This window comes from Anabrus simplex, chromosome 7, assembly GCF_040414725.1.
Source record: "Anabrus simplex isolate iqAnaSimp1 chromosome 7, ASM4041472v1, whole genome shotgun sequence".
NCBI classification, from domain to species: domain Eukaryota; kingdom Metazoa; phylum Arthropoda; class Insecta; order Orthoptera; family Tettigoniidae; genus Anabrus; species Anabrus simplex.
Genome location: NC_090271.1, coordinates 289,163,574 through 289,184,117, shown reverse-complemented (window position 1 = coordinate 289,184,117; position 20,544 = coordinate 289,163,574). Strand labels below are relative to the sequence as shown.

At 42.1% G+C, this 20,544-nt stretch overlaps 1 protein-coding gene across 2 annotated transcripts in view; it reads right to left on the bottom strand.

Moving 5' to 3' along the window:
- LOC136877573 (uncharacterized) overlaps positions 1-20,544 on the bottom strand; it is a 1,365,998-nt gene that overhangs the window by 475,571 nt on the left and 869,883 nt on the right. Inside the window, exon 4 of one of the 2 annotated variants that reach the window (XM_067151725.2) lies at positions 2,208-2,573. The exons of the other annotated variant lie outside the window; for it this stretch is intronic. Coding sequence (XP_067007826.2) covers positions 2,208-2,573 — 366 coding nt within the window. The remainder of the gene's footprint in view (positions 1-2,207; positions 2,574-20,544) is intronic. 2 annotated transcript variants of the gene reach the window in all.

The window sequence follows — 20,544 nt, the reverse complement described above, 5'->3', positions numbered from 1 at the left end:
AACCGTGGGTGGACGGATGAAAGAAGACAGGCTGCCAGAGAGAGGATGCTGAAGTTCTGGGCTGTGAGGAAGGCTTCCAGAAACATGTAATTGTTATCTAACGTGGTCTCTAATGGCCGTAAACGAATATATATATATAATAATAATAATAATAATAATAATAATAATAATTTCGTGTGGCTATTTCTAGCTGAGTGCAGCCCTTGTAAGGCAGACCATCCGATGAGGGTGGGCGGCATCTGCCATGTGTAGGTAACTGCGTGTTATTGTGATGGAGAATAATGTTGTGTGTGGTGTGTGAGTTGCAGGGATGTTGCGGAAAGCACAAACACCCAGCTCCCGAGCCATTAGTATTAACCAATGAAGGTTAAAATCCCCGACCCGGTCGGGAAGCAAACCCGGGACCCTCTGAACCGAAGGCCAGTATGCTGACCATTCAGCCAACGAGTCGGACAAATGAAGAATGTACGAGGGGTGTACTCTATTGTTTTACACTTTATTTTCTGTACGTCCGGGTATGGTTCAAATTTCACTTTTGAAGGTGGTAATAATAATTTCGTGTGGCTATTACTAGCCGAGTGCAGCCCTTGTAAGGCAGACCCTCCGATGAGGGTGGGCGGCATCTGCCATGTGTAGGTAACTGCGTGTTATTGTGATGGAGAATAATGTTATGTGTGGTGTGTGAGTTGCAGGGATGTTGGGGACAGCACAACACCCAGCCCCCGGGCCAATGGAATTAACCAATGAAGGTTAAAATCCCCGACCCGGCCGGGAATCGAACCCGAGACCCTCTGAACCGAAGGCCAGTACGCTGACCATTCAGCCAACGAGTCGGACTTGAAGGTGGTGACGTGTAACTAGTGTCAAGTTCCACCGTTTGGTAGCAGCACACGCACAGGGGCCAACAAATGTACTCGTCATAGCCATTCCATAACAACAGTGTCAGCGTAGGAGTACACAACATGCAAAGCAACCATCATGGACAGCGCTATACAATTTGGTTCCTATGGAAAGAAGGCGTGACCACTGCAGAAATTCATCGGCTCTTGGTGGCAGTCTGTGGAGAACATGCACCGTCATGGAAAACAGTTTACAACTGGGTGGAAGGTTGGAAAACAGGGCGCAGATAGGTGGACAAGGGAAACAGTTCTGGAAGGAATGTGACAGTGTCAACCCCAGCCAACATTGCCCTGGTCGAACATGCCATCCAAGGAAACACATGCATCACATTTACGGAAATGGAGGCAGCCACGGGAATTAGCCGAAACACCCTGCAGCGGATCGTGCACGGTTACATACAGTTGGAGAAGGTGTCATCCACGTGGGTGCCTAGACTCTTGTCTGCAGACGAAAAGCAGAGGCGTGTGGACGTGTGCAGAGAACTTTTGCAACGCTATGATTAAGATCCAGCCGACTTCATGGCTAGCTTGTGACTAGTGATTGTGATAAGAGACCACCGCTGCCATTGATGAAATGGGATTCACGGTGCTGCCACACCCACCATACTCTCCTGACTTGGCACCAAGTGATTATCACCTGTTCGGGAACATGAAGAAACTTCTGCGTGATCGCTGTTTTGCAGATTTTGCAGAATTGCATACAGCTGTCAAGGCATGGGTACGCAGCACTCCGAAAAAATGGTTTCAGGAAGGTCTGGAGAGATTGACACATCGATGCTAAAGTGCATGCAGTTACAAGATTATGTTGTTGAGAAGGTGGACGTAACAGCTGATGTGTAATGTACTTCATTTGGGTAAAAAAAAATTAAGTGTAAAACTATAGTACGCTCTTTGTAAAAGAACGTGAGAGCTAAATTGTCTTAAAATAGTAATCAGCTGGAAGAGAAAGACATATTGTAAGACACACATTGCAATTTTACGTTAATGGAGGTGAAGTTAGTAAGACTTTGCTTTTGTTCCATTTTTTGTCCAACAAGTGAATTTATTGAGGGGAGCTAATGCATACAACCACCCAAAGTAACTTGGGATTGCACCACGTGTGGAAAGTCACGTTCTTGTCTTCCGAATTCTAGATAAAACTGTATTTCTGTGGCTCATGGTCACAAGATCAGTGACGTAAAATTACAAGAGTAGTCGTTTTTGCTCAAAATATGAAGCCGTATTTCCTAAAAGAGCCACTCGAGGCTTTTGATCAATCCATGTTAGTAAAATTAAGGAGCTATAATACAGTACGTTAAGAGTATATACTTAGGGAGCAACGTGGATATGATCCGCTCAGCCTCTTCGGGCGGGGGCGGAAAGTCAGCCATCTCCGCTGGAGGAGGGTCCGGCGGTGGATCAGGAGCGGGCGGTAATTCCAGTGCCGGACTTTCGTCAGGGACAGGTCGGAAACTGAGCACGAACTTGGCTCGTCTTCCGTTCATACTCATGTAACCGTCGTCTTCCGACTGGTGTCCTCCAAGTGACGGGCTCTCATCGTCCGGAGTGCTGCTGGACGGCGCGTCCGCCACCGGAGCGCGAACCGCCTCTCCTCCCACGTTCCCGTTTTCCAGGTCGTCGAACTCGGAGAGCACGCGGTCCAGTAACTCCAGGGACCGCTGAACCTCGTCACCTCTGGAACACAAATATCACAAGTACTTAGGACCGCAGCCACAAGAAGTCATCTACGAGAAAATTGCAGAAAACTGTTCAGACATTTGAACTACAGGATAAAGAAGGGACAACCAATATACAGGTGTAACAGTAAGGAACGGGCAGAGTTTCACCACACATTCCTTACACGGAGAAGAAGAAAATATGTTATATCGATGTGGGTCAGGAAACGCTTCATTTCCATATTAGAACTCATTTCCTACAACTCTATATAGTAAAGGGTCTTTCGCTCAAAGTGGGGCCGGCCGGCGCAGCGCAGCGAGTAGACGGGCGAGCTGGTCAGACGACCGCGCCTCGACGTGTGCCCCTGCAGCATTGCGATCAGGCATCTCGCTCTACGGACGCGTGAAATAAGTTGCTGGCCCCACCCCAGAGACGAGCACATGGCAACTCTCTGAGCTTGAGGCCGAGAGAGCGCCCGTATGAATCGCATGTAAATAACATGTACACATAACGCATAATCAAAGTAAAATAATAATTTCTCACCTTGTCACAGAAGATGCTGAAAATGTCCTCCACCTGTATCTACACATTTCTGGCTTCATCTAAGGACATTTTCAATCATAGCATCAGTTTATCTACCGAGATAGCCTTAATTTCTCTCGTGATATTTTGTTTGAGTTCACCTAGAGTGTGAGGGTTTGTTGCATAAACCTTATTTTTCAATTTTCCCCATAAATAAAAATCGCAAACCGCAAGATCTGGGCCACAATGGTTTACTAATTACCCTGTTGTCAAAAATTTTATCTATTAAACTTAATGACTCGTTAACCGTATGCGCGGTTGTCGAGTCTTGCTGGAAATATCCAGACTGGCATTCATTGTCCGTCAATTGTTAAATAATGGTACGAGAATGTCATTCTGTATCGCTTCCTGGTGATTGTTGTTTCAAAAACTATAAGCCCTATCATCCTGTCTGCAGTTACCGCCGCCAACACTCTCATTTTCACATTCTAGATGAAGTCAAACAAAGTATCACGAGAGGAATTGAGGCTATCTTGGTAGATAAACTAATGCGTATGAATAAAAATTTCCTTAGATGAAGCCAGAAATGTGTAGAGCAGGTGGAGGACATTTTCAACATCTTTTGTGACAAAATGATAAATTATTTTACTTTGATTATGCGTTATTATGTGTGCTTGTTATTCACATGCGATTCATATGGACGCTCTCCCGGCCTCAAGCTCAGCGAGTTGCCATGTGCTAACCTTCAGCTCGCCCATCTAACAGCTGCGCTCTCCCGGCCTCAAGCTCAGCGAGATGCCACGAGCACTTCTGACCTTCAGCTCGCCCATCTAACAGCTGCGCTCTCCCGGCCTCAAGCTCAGCGAGTTGCCATGTGCTGACCTTCAGCTCACCCATCTACCCGCTGCGCAGCGCCGGTCGACCGGCCGGCCCCACTTTGATTGAAAGGCCCTGTACATTAATAATCGGAAACACACAGGAACAGAGCGTACCAACACACCACATTAAATGTTCAAAATGTCCTCCGGTAGCACTGATACAATTTTCATGAGGAAGGTGACGTCTGATGGCCGCCTGTGTAGTGTAGTGGTTAGTGTGATTAGCTGCCACCTCAAGAGGCCCGGGTTCGATTTCCGGCTCTGCCACGAAATTTGAAAACTGGTACCAGGGCTGGAACGGGGTTCACTCAGCCTCGGGGGATCAACTGAGCAGAGGAAGGTTCGACTCCCATCTCAGTCATCCTCGAGGGTTTTCCGTGGTTTCCCCTTCTCCTCCAGCCAAGTGCCGGTATGGTACCTAACTTAAGGCCACAGCCGCTTCCTTCCCTCTTCCCTGTCTATCCCTTCCAATACTCCCATCTCCCCACAAGGCCCCTGTTCAGTGTATGAGGTGGGGCCGCCTGTGACGGGTACTGGTCCTCCTCATCAGTTGTATCCCACGACCCAAAGTCTCACGCTCCAGGACACTGCCCTTGAGGCGGTAGAGGTGGGATCCCTCGCTGAGTCTGAGGGAAAAACTAACCCTGGAGGGTAAATGGATTTTAGTGCCGGGAGGTGTCCGAGGACTACGATTCTCCAGGTGCAGGTCTTTTGATTTGACTCCCGTAGACGACCTGCGCATTGTGATGAGGATGAAATGTTTATGAAGACGACACATACACCCAGCCCCGCTGCCAGGGGAATTAACCAATTATGGTTAAAATTCCCGACCCTGCCGGGAATCGAACCCGGGACCCTAGTGACCAAAGGCCAGCACGCTAACCATTTAGCCATGGAGCCGGACAATGGATTAAGAAAGTGACGTCTGTCCACGTCAATTGAAATTAGTACGACCTGAAACATTTTTAAATACCAGGGACAGGCTCGTCAAGTTAGGACTTAGTTCCGAGACATGGAATATCAAGCGTGGTGTAAACTACCTCATAAGGGTAAAGGGGTCATTCTTTATAAAGACTACACTCCTGATAGTAATATGATCTGGCACTACAACGGACTCTCTTGCTCCGAATGGAAGGATGCCCTCAAAATGACGTGCAATGTGGCTGCAGTCCGAGCTGTGCCTGGGAGAAGACTGGTCGGTAACCAGACTGTCGGGTTTGTCACTGTGAGATCAAAACCCTTCCACACGTCCTTGGCTTTTGGTCGCACGGTGAAACTCTTCGCAATGCTCGTCACATGCTAGCCGACTGTTTACAAAGGAGAGGATATACCACACAAGAGTAAGCCTCTGGAATCGCTATACAAGGGAGTATGAGGCGAATAGACATCACAGGCTTTAAAGCCGACTCAAAAACTGGATGTATACTAGATCCAATCATAAAGTTTGAACTGAGTTGACCAGCCACAGGAGGCTGACAATGAGAAGGCCATCTACGAACCTGCAGTGCCCTGCTATAAGAACAAGTACAACTTTGAATGTATTGAGGTGACTGGATTGATGGTGGGTGCTCGTGGAAAGATACTGAGCCTTTCTGTAAAGACCTGAAAAATGATAGGCATCCCTAATAATACCATAAAAAATATCGCAATCTCGGTAGTTAAGGGATCTGTCGCGATTTTACGAAATCACTGAAATAACATGGCGTATGGCTTTTAGCGCCGGAAGTGTCCGAGGACAACTTTGGCTTGCCACGTGCAGGTCTTTTGATTTGACGCTCGTAGGCAACCTGCGCGTCGTGATGAGGATGAAATGATGATGAGGACGACACATACACCCAGCCCCCGTGCCAGCGGAATCAACCGATAATGGTTACAATTCTCGACCCCGCCGGGAATCGAACCCGGGGCTCCTTCTTATACGCTACATAACAATGTGTTATTGTCCTTAATCTCTTCTACTATTATCAGCCATTATATAACCACATTTTGCGTCTTTGTTATGCTTTGTCCCAGTGGCAGCCTTGATAATGTTCCAAAAATTAACAATTGCCTTCCGTATTGTTTCTGTTATGTTTTCTATGTTCCGATTTATTTCATCATTACTTCATGATTTCCAGAGTTCTGTAGTTCTTAGCGACCGAGCATTCTCCGTATAATTCTTTTTTCTAGTACTTCTAATTTATTCGGCTTGTAATTCAGCGCTAGTCATTCATTAGCGTATACGCATTCCAGTTTGACTACTGTGTTGTAGTTTTGCGTTTCTAGACAAACACTTGTTGTTGAAAATATTCCTAGTTATACCGTATACTCTTTCCATCTTGTGTATCCTTTCTTCTACAGTGGATTTTTCTAAACCGTTTTCTTGAATTATTCCTCCCAAATATTTGAATTTCTTTACTTTCCTTATTCGACCAATTTCTGTTATTAGAAATTCTGGAGCACTTATTATTATTATTATTATTATTATTATTATTATTATTATTATTATTATTATTATTATTATTATTGGCTTAAATATTCCACCCCCTCCTGTTAGAGAACCTATGTGCCGTAAGTTTGACGTGCGGAGTATATATGATAATTCGAAACACCTGAATTCACCTGCAAGGCCGTGCATTCGAATCCACGTCAGGAAGTCGTAAAATTTAAGAAACTAGATTTCCACTTCCGGAGATGCACATGGCCCTGAGGTTCACTCAGCCTACATCAATATTGAGTACTAGGTTAACTGCTAGCGGCAAAGGCGGCCGGGCGTAGAGCTAACCACTCTACCCCACCAAGTGCCGAGGATACGGATAGTGGAAGCCTTTACCTTCCACCCCTTCATGAGCCTTCATGGCCTGTACGGAGATGACTTTGCTTTGCTTTTTTGAAACACCTGAATTGTATATTATATTTTCACTTCAGCAAACTTTAAAATAAATCTTAATATTAATTTGTACCAAACTTGACGATTCCTGAACATAACCATATAATGTAATTCATATTATAAAGGATGAATACAAAATAAATTGGTAAGATGACAGATGGTGTCTAGAGCAGTCGTGGAACTTCCACAGTCCCCAGTGTCACTCAAGGACCGTTGAGCAGGGCGTCATTCAGCAACCCCTAATCATATATTGAAGCTACCAACTGTGATCTTCGCGAGCAGTGGTCACATGAATGAAGACAGTTTGCACCCCCATAATGTCCTGAAATGCCGTCCATGGCAGAAAGGGTGCCTGGTCTTGATCAAGTTGATTGGGAAAAATCATGGGGTACATGGAGATGTGTACAAACAGAAAAGAAGACCTTCACCGCGTTGTTAACTGCGGCGCTTAGAAGTAAACACTGAGATATACAGTAACTCAAGTTTGTGTGAACTGAAGGATCTGTACGTACAGTAGGGACACCACAATCAGTTGTTAATATGAGCAATTTAGATTTTAAATTGTAATTATTTCTATGTGTATATTTGCTATACGATAAATAAAATATGGATGACCGAGCTCGATAGCTGCAGTCGCTTAAGTGCGGCCAGTATCCAGTATTCGGGAGATAGTAGGTTCGAACCCCACTGTCGGCAGCCCTGAAGATGGTTTTCCGTGGTTTCCCATTTTCACACCAGGCAAATGCTGGGGCTGTACCTTAATTAAGGCCACGGCCGCTTCCTTCCCATTCCTATGCCTTTCCTATCCCATCGTCGCCATAAGACCTATCTGTGTCGGTGCGCCGTAAAACAAATAGCAAAAAAAAAAAAAAAAAAAATGGATGCGATACTTTACTTGTAAGTGTAACTGTGGATGATGAAACGTTCCAAGTAGGAAATAATATATAATCTATTACTATTCCACACTCATAGAAAATGTATCTGACTTAGTAAGACGTTAAAACGCTGGCCAAAATAAAAATTAATAAAATATCTGTAATACCACATGTCAAAAGCTTCTCTTCTTTCAGCGCCCTATTAACATCTCTGTAAGTTAGTTTCGAAAGGCCTCTTTTTAGAGTATATTAGTGGCCAACCCACCTGGAAAAAGAACAAAGACTGAATAGCCGTCATCTTTCCAAGACTTGTTTGACAAGTAAACAGCACAATTTCTTAGAGAACCATTAGAGTTAAAAAGAAAATGCATTTTTTGTGTGAAGAACAAGGAATTTAAAGTATTGTTGTGCTTCTCTATCGGTTAACAAGCAGGGCCGGGCCGAGCTGTGAGCTTGCATTCGGGAGGTAGTGGGTTCGAACGCCACTGTCGGCAGCCCTGAAGATGGTTTGCTGGGGTTTCCCACTTTCACACCAGGCAAATGCTGGGGTTATACCTTAATTAAGGCCACGGTCGCTTCCTTTCCATAAATTTCCATATTCTTTGAAAACATTTAAGAAAATACTATATAAACAATTGAGCAGTGTCTGTTCAAAATCTACTATTTTCACAACAATTTTTTTTAAGTATTTCATCCATATACATTGAAGTAGTTGAATACTATCGATTGCCATGAACAATGCAGACCGGAAAAATGTAATTCTTTAAAGGTGTTCCATACCCGATTATGAGTACGTTCCACGTGCCTTTTCTTCTTCTTCTTCTTTTTCGTTTAGGACTACAATCGACCATGTGGTTCTTAACTCTGGTGAGCATTTTTTTACCGAGCTCGATAGCTGCAGTCGCCAAGTGCGGCCAGTATCCAGTATTCCGGAGATAGTGGGTTCGAACCCCACTGTCGGCAGCCCTGAAGATGGTTTTCCGTGGTTTTCCATTTTCACAGCAGACTAATGCTGGGGCTGTACCTTAATTAAGGCCACGGCCGCTTCCTTCCCGCTCCTAGCCATTTCCTGTCCCATCGTCGCCATAAGACCTATCTGTGACGGTGCGACTTAAAGCAATTTGTAAAGAAGAATCTTCTTCTTAGCCCAGTATTCCTTCATTGTAGTGCTATGGATGTCTTTTCTTTCTTGAGTCCATTTCACTCCTACTCCTGGACGCAGTGATTTAGCCGTTAGTGACTGGAGAGAGTCAGGTCTCTTGATTAACTTTCTGAACATCTCGGTTGTAAATGTCACTGTGATCAATGTTTATGTATTGTAGGTCTTTCCGAACTAAATTTGTCCATTTGGCATTTGTTGCTTTCCCTCTAGATACAGTGTTGAAGATCCTTGAAATTAGTCTCTGTCTGTCCATCCTTACTATGTGACCGTAGAACATTATTCTTCTCTTCCTCACAGCCGTTGTAATGTTCTCTATTTTACTGTACAGTTCCCTGTTGTGCCTAATTCTGCACCCATCTCCTTCTTTAAAGCCAACGGCCGTAGCCGTGTTGAAACACCGGATCCCGTGAGATCTCCGAAGTTAAACAACATTGGGCGTGGGCAGGAGTTGGATGGGTTGCCACGCGCTGTTGGTGGGGGGTAAGGGAATGGAGGAGCGGAAAGGAACTGGCCACCCTACCGCACGTAAACTCCGGCTCAGGAATACCTCTGCGGAGGTTCGGACCTGCCTTCGGGGAGAACAACCCTTACCTTACCTCCTTCTTTAATGGGACCCATAATCCTTCTGAAGATCTTCCGCTCTTTCATCCAGTTTTCTGAGTTGACCTTTCCGGGTCATGTTTAGGCATTCTGAGGCGTACAGTACAGATGGTCTTACTACGGGATTTAGACTTGTATATGTTCTTACAAATATGATACGCTCTTTCTAATTTAGTGCATCTACTCTTCATTGCAAGGTCCTCATTAATATTTGGGGTTATCCATTCTCCAATATATTTGCTAGTTGTTTTACGTCGCACCGACACAGATAGGTCTTACGGCGACGATGGGGCAGGAACGGCCTAGGAATGGGAAGGAAGCGGCCGTGGCCTTAATTAAGGTTCAGCCCCAGCATTTGCCTGGTGTGAAAATGGGAAACCACAGAAAACCATATTCAGGGCTGCCGACAGTGGTGTTCGATCCCACTATCTCCCGGATGGGAGCTCACAGCTGCGCGCTCCTAACCGCACGGCCAACTCGCCAAGATATTTGAATGAGTTGGCTTTAGGTATTATTTTGTCTCCCAAAGAAATTAATGTGCGTTTTATTATACGTTTCCTTGCATTTTTCCGCAACTTTCTTGCGGTGGAAATAGCATCCTTTGAGCAAACATTCCCCAACTGATAGGGAGTCTACCACCTGAATAACAGTCCTAATTGCAGATCAATGATAAATGATTGATTGACTGATAGATTGATTGACCGACCTGGTATTATATTTATAAACACTTCTGACTTTGATTTGATCGGCTTCTGCATATACCTTAAGAAATGCATTAAAAATATATGTGATCACAACAGTCACGAGTCATGACATACTGTAAATATATCCATAACCTAGTTTAAGCTCAATTTATCCCGTGGTTTAGGCGTGAATACGAGACAAGGACATAGACATCTTCTCATTTTAAGCAAGTACGCGAATTTTTTGCCAATAATTTAGGCAGTTTACATGCACTAAGTTTTCGGGGCGTTAGACGAAGGAGTCCCAAGCCCCAACCTGGTGTGCCCATGAAGGAATATCTATGTCAAGAACTTACGTTACATGCAAGGGTGTGCAGCGTTTTACTTCATAGTTCCAGATAAAGCTGCTTCAATCCTTCCTTCCTTCCTTCCTTCCTTGCTTCCTTCCTCCAGTGCTCTCCCTCATACGATCCTACTGAAGCTATTCCTCAACTGTATACCAGGAAGATTAATTTTCCGACCCAGTGTAGCCCGCTCTGGATGGACACGAGTTCCTCATTAGCAGTAAAGGAGCATCTCTGGCCCTATTGCCAGAGGGAGAGAAGGGGTGGGAGGTGATTACAACAATAAAAATGATTTAGCGCTCAGGTCTGCAGCGATACAACAGCAGGGGTAGTGCAACTCTTGGATCCTCCTCCCCCCTCACGCTCGGAAATGATATCGGAGATTTATCTGCAGGGCAGGAGGTACCCTTCGTGTTAATAAGCAATTATTTCTCGGGTTAAAATTCCCAGATGAGACGCCTCCTTTCCCCTGTTTCCTGATTTAGTGTAATGGGAATACTTTCAATTTAAATGAGATTCACTAGCAAATGATTTTAGTCGTCTTTATTGCTTGTAATGGTCTCTCTATGGCTCAGTCGGTCTCATCTCTGCACTCTGGGTTCAAATTTTGTTAGCTGTAAGTAAAATTTGTGTTCAGATAAAGTCGAAGTTAGACACTTTTTTTTCCCAACAGGGAACCAAGTTTCCTCAAAGTATTTATATTTTTATTCGTCAAAAGGACACACAGATGAATAGATGATGATGATGATTGTTGTTTAAAAGGGACTAACAGCTAGGTCATCGACCCCTAAAGGTTAATAGAGACCTATATAATAATATAATGAAAAATACAATTAAGTTTAGAGAATTCTATTTAGAAACAGAAGTATATGGTCTATCAGGTCGAGATGACTAGAAGATCTTTCACCTGCTTCGTCATTATTTAGTTTCTGTTTCTTTGGCGTGATAATGACATGTGGCCTTCGAAGAGGCCTGGCGCAGGTCTTTCGAGTTGACGCTGTGTAGGCGACCTGAGCCTGCCCTACCTGTGATGACTTCTAATGAAGAGTCATCCTGTCATCGGATTAAACCAACGAAGATTAAAATACCGGACCTGGCCTGGAATCGTACCCGGGACCAAAGGCCAGCACGCTAATCATTTAGCCATGGAGACGGACGATTATTCAGTAAAATTAGTATCTAATTTCTTCAATATGCTGAGAAAAATTCACGTTAATATAATCACATGCACTCACTCATCATATCAGCTACAATTATGTCTTTTCTCAGAAATCGACATCACTAGTTTACTTCACAAGGCGTAGTCGTGTCTGACTCTCCGTCTGAAGTTTTGAACTCGTCACATCACAAATATTTTACATTTTCGTGCCATCCCTGTGCTGTTAGTAATTCAACTTCCGGCTTAACTGTATCGTTTCTCCACAGGTCCACACTTCCTCTCACTCAGCTCTCTGGCGGTAAAGGTAGAGGTAAAACCCATTCTCTTAAAATCAAAAGGCCGTGCAGAGGTCTTATAGTACCCTGTTCAACTTTTGTTAATGACGTATAGGAACTACCTGCGACTTGCTATGTCTTAACAACTCCAGAATATAACACAGACTTAAGATTAAATGTCACTTTAATATTTATCAAAAATGCAAGCAGTAGGAAATTGTTGGCAAATATGTAGTTCAAATTAAGAGAAAACAATGAACCACCTAAAATATTCATTCACATGGCTGCAACAATTACAATCTGCTTTTACATCACACCGAAACAGATAGGTATTATGGCGACGATGGGATAGGATCGGTCTAGAAGTGAGAAGGAAGCGACCGTTGCCTTAATTAAGGTGCAGTCTCAGTATTTGCCTGGTGTTTAAATGGAAAACCAGCTAAGCCGCATTTAAAATCTTGAAACGATGAAATTAGGCTCTGAATTTTCCATGCCCCGTACCATTGCGGTGAAATTTGGCGTTAAATGAATTAGTAAGGAAAGTCTGTCACATTGGGGAAGAATGATTTTGTAAGTGAGCCCTTCGTTGGTTGATTCTATTCACTCTGCTATTTTTGTAAACTCTCATCTCTAAATTCGGTGATTAAAACACTTTTAGGAATTTTGCTATAACATAATATCACTGTCGTGCGCTGCTTCATTGGCCACGTGATTCGCCAGCTCATTACCGTAGTAACCAGCGTGGGCCTTAATTCAGGTGAACTCGATTTTTCAGTCGTTACTCGCAAGCATCTTCACTTTCACCTTGATTTGGTAAATAGGGCACCGTACTTGTTAATAGATTTTAATGAGTCTATTGTTATTTTACTGTCAGTGGATATCATGGTTTTCCGGAGTTATTTTCCTTCATTAACAATGTATCATGCCTTTGCTGGCAAGATGTAGTGTTTACAGTGCACTATGTCTTCTGGTATGGGCTATATCAAATTTGTTACTTTCATTGACCTGTCTCAGTCTCATCCTTGGCTTTGACAATATGAAAGTGACTGAGGTATGAGCGATGCTAGTAATACCATTACTTATGCAGCCAGTCCCTGTTATAAATGGTGTGAAAATATCGCTCATAGAGTCGGTTGGTGTATGCATTTCAGTGGGCTTGGCAGACTGATATGTAATAGCAACGGCTGGCTCGGTGAGGAAAGCAACGGGAAACTACCTCACTCCTCATTTCCCTAGTACGCCTCTTCAGTGACGCCTAGGCTGTTTATGACAGCTGTTGGTGGAGCTACAGAGGATCAAACCAGCCTTCGGGCTGACTACCCAACATACATACAACAATGTATCAATTCATTCAAGTGCTTTCACAACTTCCAAATGCTCTGCTTGATTATTCGAACGTATTTTATCCATTACATTTTTTTTAAACCACCGGGTAAGATTTTTTTCAAAATATACCTACATGTGAACCAATTCCGATGTCGCTCTTGCTTCCACCTGTGAATATTTGAAGAGTGTAATTTTTAGAATCTTTGTTTCGATTTTTAGATTGTATGTACAGTAATTCATTAAAGCAGTGCATTTTTTATATTAATTGCAAGCGATGTATTAAGTCACCCATCACATGCAGATGGATTTCACGCGTCCTAGGTCTCTCAGAGATAATAACTAGGGAGCGGGTTTTTATGTGCTAAAAATGTGAAAAATATTTATTTTTTATTTGATGAAAAACTTTAAAATATGCGATAACAAATTAAAATTATTTTCCTCTAAATATCACTTAACTACTCGCACTCAAGAAGTAAATAACTATAACGTTTTGTATTAGAATATGGCGCTACCAAACGTGCTCCTTAAGGCAAAATGGTGTCTGTGCATGGAAACGTGCAGTATGGTATATTCATTTTTGATATGCCAGAGTAGGTATTATGAATCGTTATTTTAAAAAAGGTAATGTTTTGTTTAAATATGGCAAAAGCAGCCTATCATCTTTGAAAAAATGGTACCAGTTCGTACTCACCTATCACACGCTGGAATATTAGTTGCTAGAAGTAGTCTCAGAATTGCAGTGAACAACAAAGGTCATCTCCAAATTGTCCATCACAAATGCATGCGGATCATCTCTAAAGAACGCCTTATACTGCGAAAACGATCGCTCCACATCACAGGAAGTCAGACGAGCATAGTTAAAGAGAGGAATGTCACCAAAAATAACGCCATCAATTTCGCCAACATGAGCACCCTCTAATACATTAGAAATTTGGCACAGTGCTTGAAATCCTCTGTTTTTCCTGAACAAATTTCGATATTTGATCTTTAACAGTCCCTGTACCTGCGAAGCCGGGAGTGAATCTAATTTATTTTCAACAGCGCACACTTCCTTCACTGTTTCGGACAAAAGGTTAGTGGATTTTTCAAGTATGTCTATAGTTTTACACAAGAAGCTTAGATTGGCAGATATAAACACCAAATCATTTTTCAAAGATCTGTCTTTCAGTATCTCCTGAAGAATCTCAATTGACGACGCGTCGTTTTTATCTAGCGCATTCACAACGGATGCAAAACTTTCGGAATTGTCTGCGTAGTGCCAGGTACCCCACCACGTAAAAACAGGAAGAGGGGGAAGCGCAAGATCCGGGTGTTTCTCTTTAAACAGATCGATTATTGCGGGTGCTTTTACGAAGACTTTTTTGCCATTAGACACTAATTTATCCACTTGAGGATACTGAGCCCGCACAGTTTCACATAACCTGTGTAGAGCATGAACAATGCAAGCTACATGTATCATTTTCGGAAAGCTCACAGAAAGGCCTTCGGCTGCCTTTTTCATATAAGCTGCACTATCAGTAAGGAAAAGCAATACATGGTCGTATTTTATACCTTTTGGCCAAAGTAAGTGCATGGCTTCATTGAATAACCTAGCTACAGTGACATGGTTTGCAGCAAGCATTTCTTTACGCGCTAGCAAATGAGAATGTTCACAAGCAGTTTTGTCATTCTTCAACACACCAAATACAACATTTCCTACTTTTCTGCCACTTGAATGAGTGGTTTTGTCAATGCTCACCCACAGTTTTTCCGCTATCACATACTGCCCGAATGCTCTGTAAAGTTTCTTCGTAAAATTTGGGAGATAGTTTTTCCTTAATGTGGATTCGTCTGGAGGCTCAAAATTAATGAACTTTGTTAGGAAATTTCTCAGTCCCGGATTATTTATTTTGCCAAGAGGAATGCCAGCGCAAACAAATGCTCTGCACACATATAAATAATACTGGGAATATTTAGATGGGCCTGCATTTGAAGTAGCTGGTTCAGCTATTAGTAATTGTCGCGAACGCACACGCGAAGCAGCCGCAGTATGCTTATTTCCAGACAAATGCTGGATTACTTGAGAACGTTGATCTGCACTTACTGTTTTACGACACGGTTGGCAAAATAATACTTTTCCATCAGTAGTGAAAATGCTTTTAAATTCCACTACATATTGCTGAAGATGCGGTCTTGTACTCGACCTATCTTTTGGCATTATTTCGCAGGTTACAACACACTCATTTACGGTGAATCACTGTTTCAATAAAAAGAATAGCAGCGGACACTGAAGGAAATATTTCTTAGAAATCCATACAAAATCATACGACCACGGGAATGATATATGGAGCCGAACAGCCAACCTTACTCTTAGGAGTGATGAAATCCCACTACCTAATGGTGGGGCAATATTCTTCCCAGTCTCCCATGTCATAATGGTATTACGTCACCTTATCTCTCCGCGATTGCCTTGCGCTGATATTCTATAAACATAACCCGAGCGGGTCGACGTAGCGAGTGACCAGCAAGTTTTAGAACTTCTGGAGGGCAGTCTATAAATTCTGATAGATGATGTTAAATACACTGTTAAAAACAGTACCATAATCATAAAATGAAAATATGAGCATTATTTTATAACACAGAAGCATTTTAAATTTTATTGATTAACAAATATTGCCTATTTAGTGCTTATTATAGATTTTCTTAAAATATGTATTTACATTTCAAAAAAGGTGAAAGTATGTGTTTTTATGTGAAAATAGATTAAGTTTTTACACTTGGGGATGCACAATAGGAATAATGAACTTTGTAACTTGTGTTAAAGCTTACGCAAAAAATATGTAATTGCATAAAAATCTGCTCCCTAGTAATAACATATATTTTGATGACATGCTCTCTTGGCTGTGATATCAGGAGGTTAACCTTCAATATCATATCTTACATTAGAGAAATGTTTCTCCAAGCGGTAAATGATTGGGAAAGGAAAGATTTAAATTGTTTGATTTATTACACTCACGTGAAGGGAGGTTCTGGATTTTAAAATGTACACCATCCTACATATCTTTTTCCTCTATTTCTCTTTCTGTAGCTAACATTCCCCCTCGTCAGCTCATTATGAGGGAGTGTGTATATTTGATACCGCGGGAGGTACTGGGGAGAGGCCGGCAACTTATTTCACGCGTCCGTAGAGCGGGATGCCTAATCGCAAGGCTGCAGGGGCACACGTCGAGGCGCAGCGTTATTAGATTAGCCGAGTCTCCTTGGCTGTGTGCCGGTCTGGTCTTAGCAACCGAGACAGACACGTGATTAGTAAGTACAATGAAATGAGGAAGGAAACCTTGGGGGAAATTGTGCTTCTTCTTCAAGAGCGTTGTTAGTTAGAAAAGCTGAAATCAAAACAAGGTTTTCCCACATTTGTTTACCATGATACAACAACATGAGATTTTCAGAATTCCAAACGCTTAAGGAATGAACCTGATGATTTTCTTTGGGGTGTATCTGTTCTTGAGAGGAAAGTGCCTCTGTTTTAATGTTAAGAGAAATGATGTACAGTTTGGAACACCAAAAATTCGTTTCCAGTTTTCATCCTAGTTCATGCATAAACACATTTACAGCAACTTGTGCTTACATGAAGGGAGTTGGGAACAATACTGTTTATATTCCATTTGCTTTCCTGTTAGATTGTCATTGTTTATTATGAAGAAATTAGCAATCTAGGGTTTCAAAATGTTGTTCACAGGGCCCCCGGGTTCGACTCCCGGCTCGAGCGGGGATTTTAACTGCCTATGGGTACTTCCCTTGAATCGGGAACTGGGCGTTTGTGTTCGTCTTAACGCAATTTTATACATTTACATACAACACAGCACACTACCAACAACCGCAGAAATACGTTATAGTGAAGAAATCCCTGCATATAGGATTGGTGTCAGAAAGGACATCCGACCGTTAAACTGGGCGAAATACATATAAGCGCCGGCCATAGTAAATTGGAAAAAAGTGCCAAGAAGAAGAATGATAGATGATAAAATTGAGTAGGCTATGTTTGTTAAACGGGGGAAGATAAAGTATTTACATACTTTAGAAATACATTCAGTCAATAAACACACAAGCGATTTTGATATTGCAAATGGAAGTCAATTACAACTCACACCAAACTATCTAGTGAAAATTTTTACGCTCAAATGAAATTCTGTGCGGGTAGCAGTAAAAAGAAAAGCACGTTGTTCTGTATTAATTTCTACAAATTGTCTCGGAATCCCGCTTAATATTGTGAAAACAACCAATTATAATATAACTTTATTGATGGCAATGTGTATTGTAACTGCGAGCATAGTTTATTAAATTCATTCATTGTCGGCTTATTGTAACAATGAGTCTGTCCTAACTGAACGATCTACTGAGTTATATTTTGCATATCTCTGTCAATTCCTAAGATAGTAGTTTCATTCCGACAGAGATCGGTAGAATTTGGGGATGCCTGAAAGTGACAACTCCATGTCGCTGGCTTCCAGTAGAATACAGAACGCCTGCGGATACAATTGTGACATCGGGGCGTCTCCTAATACTTACAGCGATTGTTATGAAAGTTATACATCAAGGAATTACCTTGTCCCAATCTTTGATCCAGAACAGGGTGCCTTACGACAAATACTCCCCTCAAAGTATACTAGAAAATAAATGTTTTAAACACTATTGAGATCGAACGATACAAACAGATAAAACAACAAATATAAAACAGAAATACAAGGAGAAGATCGACAAATATACTCCTTTGGCTATGGAAGTAGTAAAGATCTGGAAACAAGAGAGAGAGAGAGAGAGGATTCTTCCTTTGCTCCTTTCTCCCACTGGACTCACACTAAAATCATGTCCAGAATATTTAGAGGTACTATAGCTCCCCACCTAAACTCACAACGTGGCACAAAAGGCTGCAAATTTTACGACCTGCAACATCATCAGGATATACCTGAATGCTCAGTACGGACCATAAATAGAAAAGGCTCCACCCTCTATAGCGAAGAGAATAATGAAGACGTATATTGTAAAGTTAATTAAGTTCATTTCTTATATGTAAAATATCAAAATACGAACTACATTACAACTATAAAGTTGTGAAATAAATAAATAAATAAATAAATAAATAAATAAATAAATAAATAAATAAATAAATAAATAAATAAATAAATAAATAAATAAATAAATAATAATAATAATAATAATAATAATAATAATAATAATAATAATAATAATAATAATAATAATAATAATAATAATAATGGAGAGAGTTTATAGACTAACTAAAAACTCTGCAACAAGAAATGCATTTCATGGAATGACTGACAAAATAAGGCATTACAACACTGCAGTAAAACAGAATGCCTGTATGTCAGCAAATGCCTTTCGATGAATTACAAGTTGAAAAAGCTGGAGATCCTAGAAAGAAGAATACTACGAAAGATTTTGGGCCTAATCCAGACTGAAACCGGCCGGAAACTTCCGAACAACAATGAAGTCTACAAGAATGTGGAGGATATTTCAGAGACCATGAAAAAGAGGAGGTTATCAAATCTAGAACGTTTGTACAGAATGGACAAAACCAAACAAGCCAAAACGTTATTCGACTACCTGTGGAACAAGAACACAACGACGGTATGGATTAAGAAATTTCGCAGAGATCTAGATAAACCCAACATTCAGGAAGTTCAGATGTTAGACAGGAGCACATTTCGGACCATGATTCAAAATCTGGAAGGGTTTGAAGTCAAAAGCGCTGCTAAGACGGGAAGAGCCTGGACAGATGAACAGAAAAAACAACATAGCGCCCATACTGAGGAGTACTGGAGCAAAAGGAAACTTCAATGAAAAATGAAATTGTATCGTGATCCTAAGTGGTCAATTCGCAAATTAAAAAAAATGAGTAGTAGTAGTAGTAGTAGTAGTAGTAGTAGTAGTAGTAGTAGTTGTTGTTGTTGTTGTTGTAGGAGGCTGTCTAGCCGAGCCGATAAAAGTGTGCCCGGACGAAGTAGTCGATTTCTCATCAGGAAGTTAAACATGAAAAAAAGCAAAGTCACCTCCGTACACGCCATGAAGGCCCTTGGAGGAGTGGAAGGTAAAGGCTTCCACCATTGTTAACCTCGGCACGTGAGGGGTAGAGTGGTTAGCTCTACGCCAGGCCATCTTTGCCCTCCAGGAATTAATCTGGTACTCATTTTTGGTGTAGGCTGAGTGAACCTCAGGGCCATATGTACCTCTGGAAGTGGAAATGTCGTTTTTTAAATTTTACGACATCCTGACGGGGATTCGAATCCACGTCCTTCCGGGTGAACTGAGGACGCCTTTACCGCCTCGGCCAGGCAGCCCCTCAGTTAAAAATTTAGGAACATGATTTCTACTTCTGGAGAAGGATATAGCCCGAGGTTTACTCAGCCTACATAAAAGTAAGCACTGCGTTAATTCCTGGAGGTGAAAGTGGCTGGGTATAGAGTTAGCCACTCTGTCCCACTTAAAACCGGTGTTACGAATAGTACGAGCCTCAACCTTGCATTCTTCAAGGGCTTCTTCTTCTTCTTATTTAACAATAGGAAATAGGAACATGCATTCTTTTTAGATAAATAAGGTTACTATAATGAGTCTCCGTGGCTCAGGTGGCAGCACGCCGGCCTCTCACCACTGGGTTCCGTGATTCAAATCCTGGTCACTCCATGGGATATTTATGCTGGACAAAGCGGAGGCGGAACAACTTTCTCTCCGGATACTCCGGTTTTACCTGTCTTCATTCCAGCAACACTCTCCAATATCATTTCATTTCATCTGTCATTCATTAATCCCAGAGGAGTGCGACAGGCGTCGGCAGCCGGCACTATTCATATCCTCGCTGCTAGATAGGGGCTTGCTTCATTCATTCCATTCCTGATCCGGTCGAATGACTTGGAAACAGGCTGTGGATTTTCAAGGTTACTATACGCGATGTTACGCGTTGAGTATTCAACCCGAAGGCAGGTTTGATCCTAAACCGTTCCACCACCAACTATCAAGCTGGCCCAGGCGTCACTGATGAGGCATACTAGGCAAAGGAGGAGTGAAGTAATTTTCCCGTTGCTTTCCTCATCGAGCCAGAAGTTTGCTATCTGCTAAGCCTACTGAAATACAAACACCAACCGACATTTGCACACCATTCATCACGGGGACTTGCTGCATAACGAATGACATTACTAACATCTCATATACCTCATGCTCAGTCATTTTTATATTGTCAAAAGCAAGTCAGTTCAATGAAAGTAACATATTTGTTGTAGCCTACATTAGGACATGGTGCAT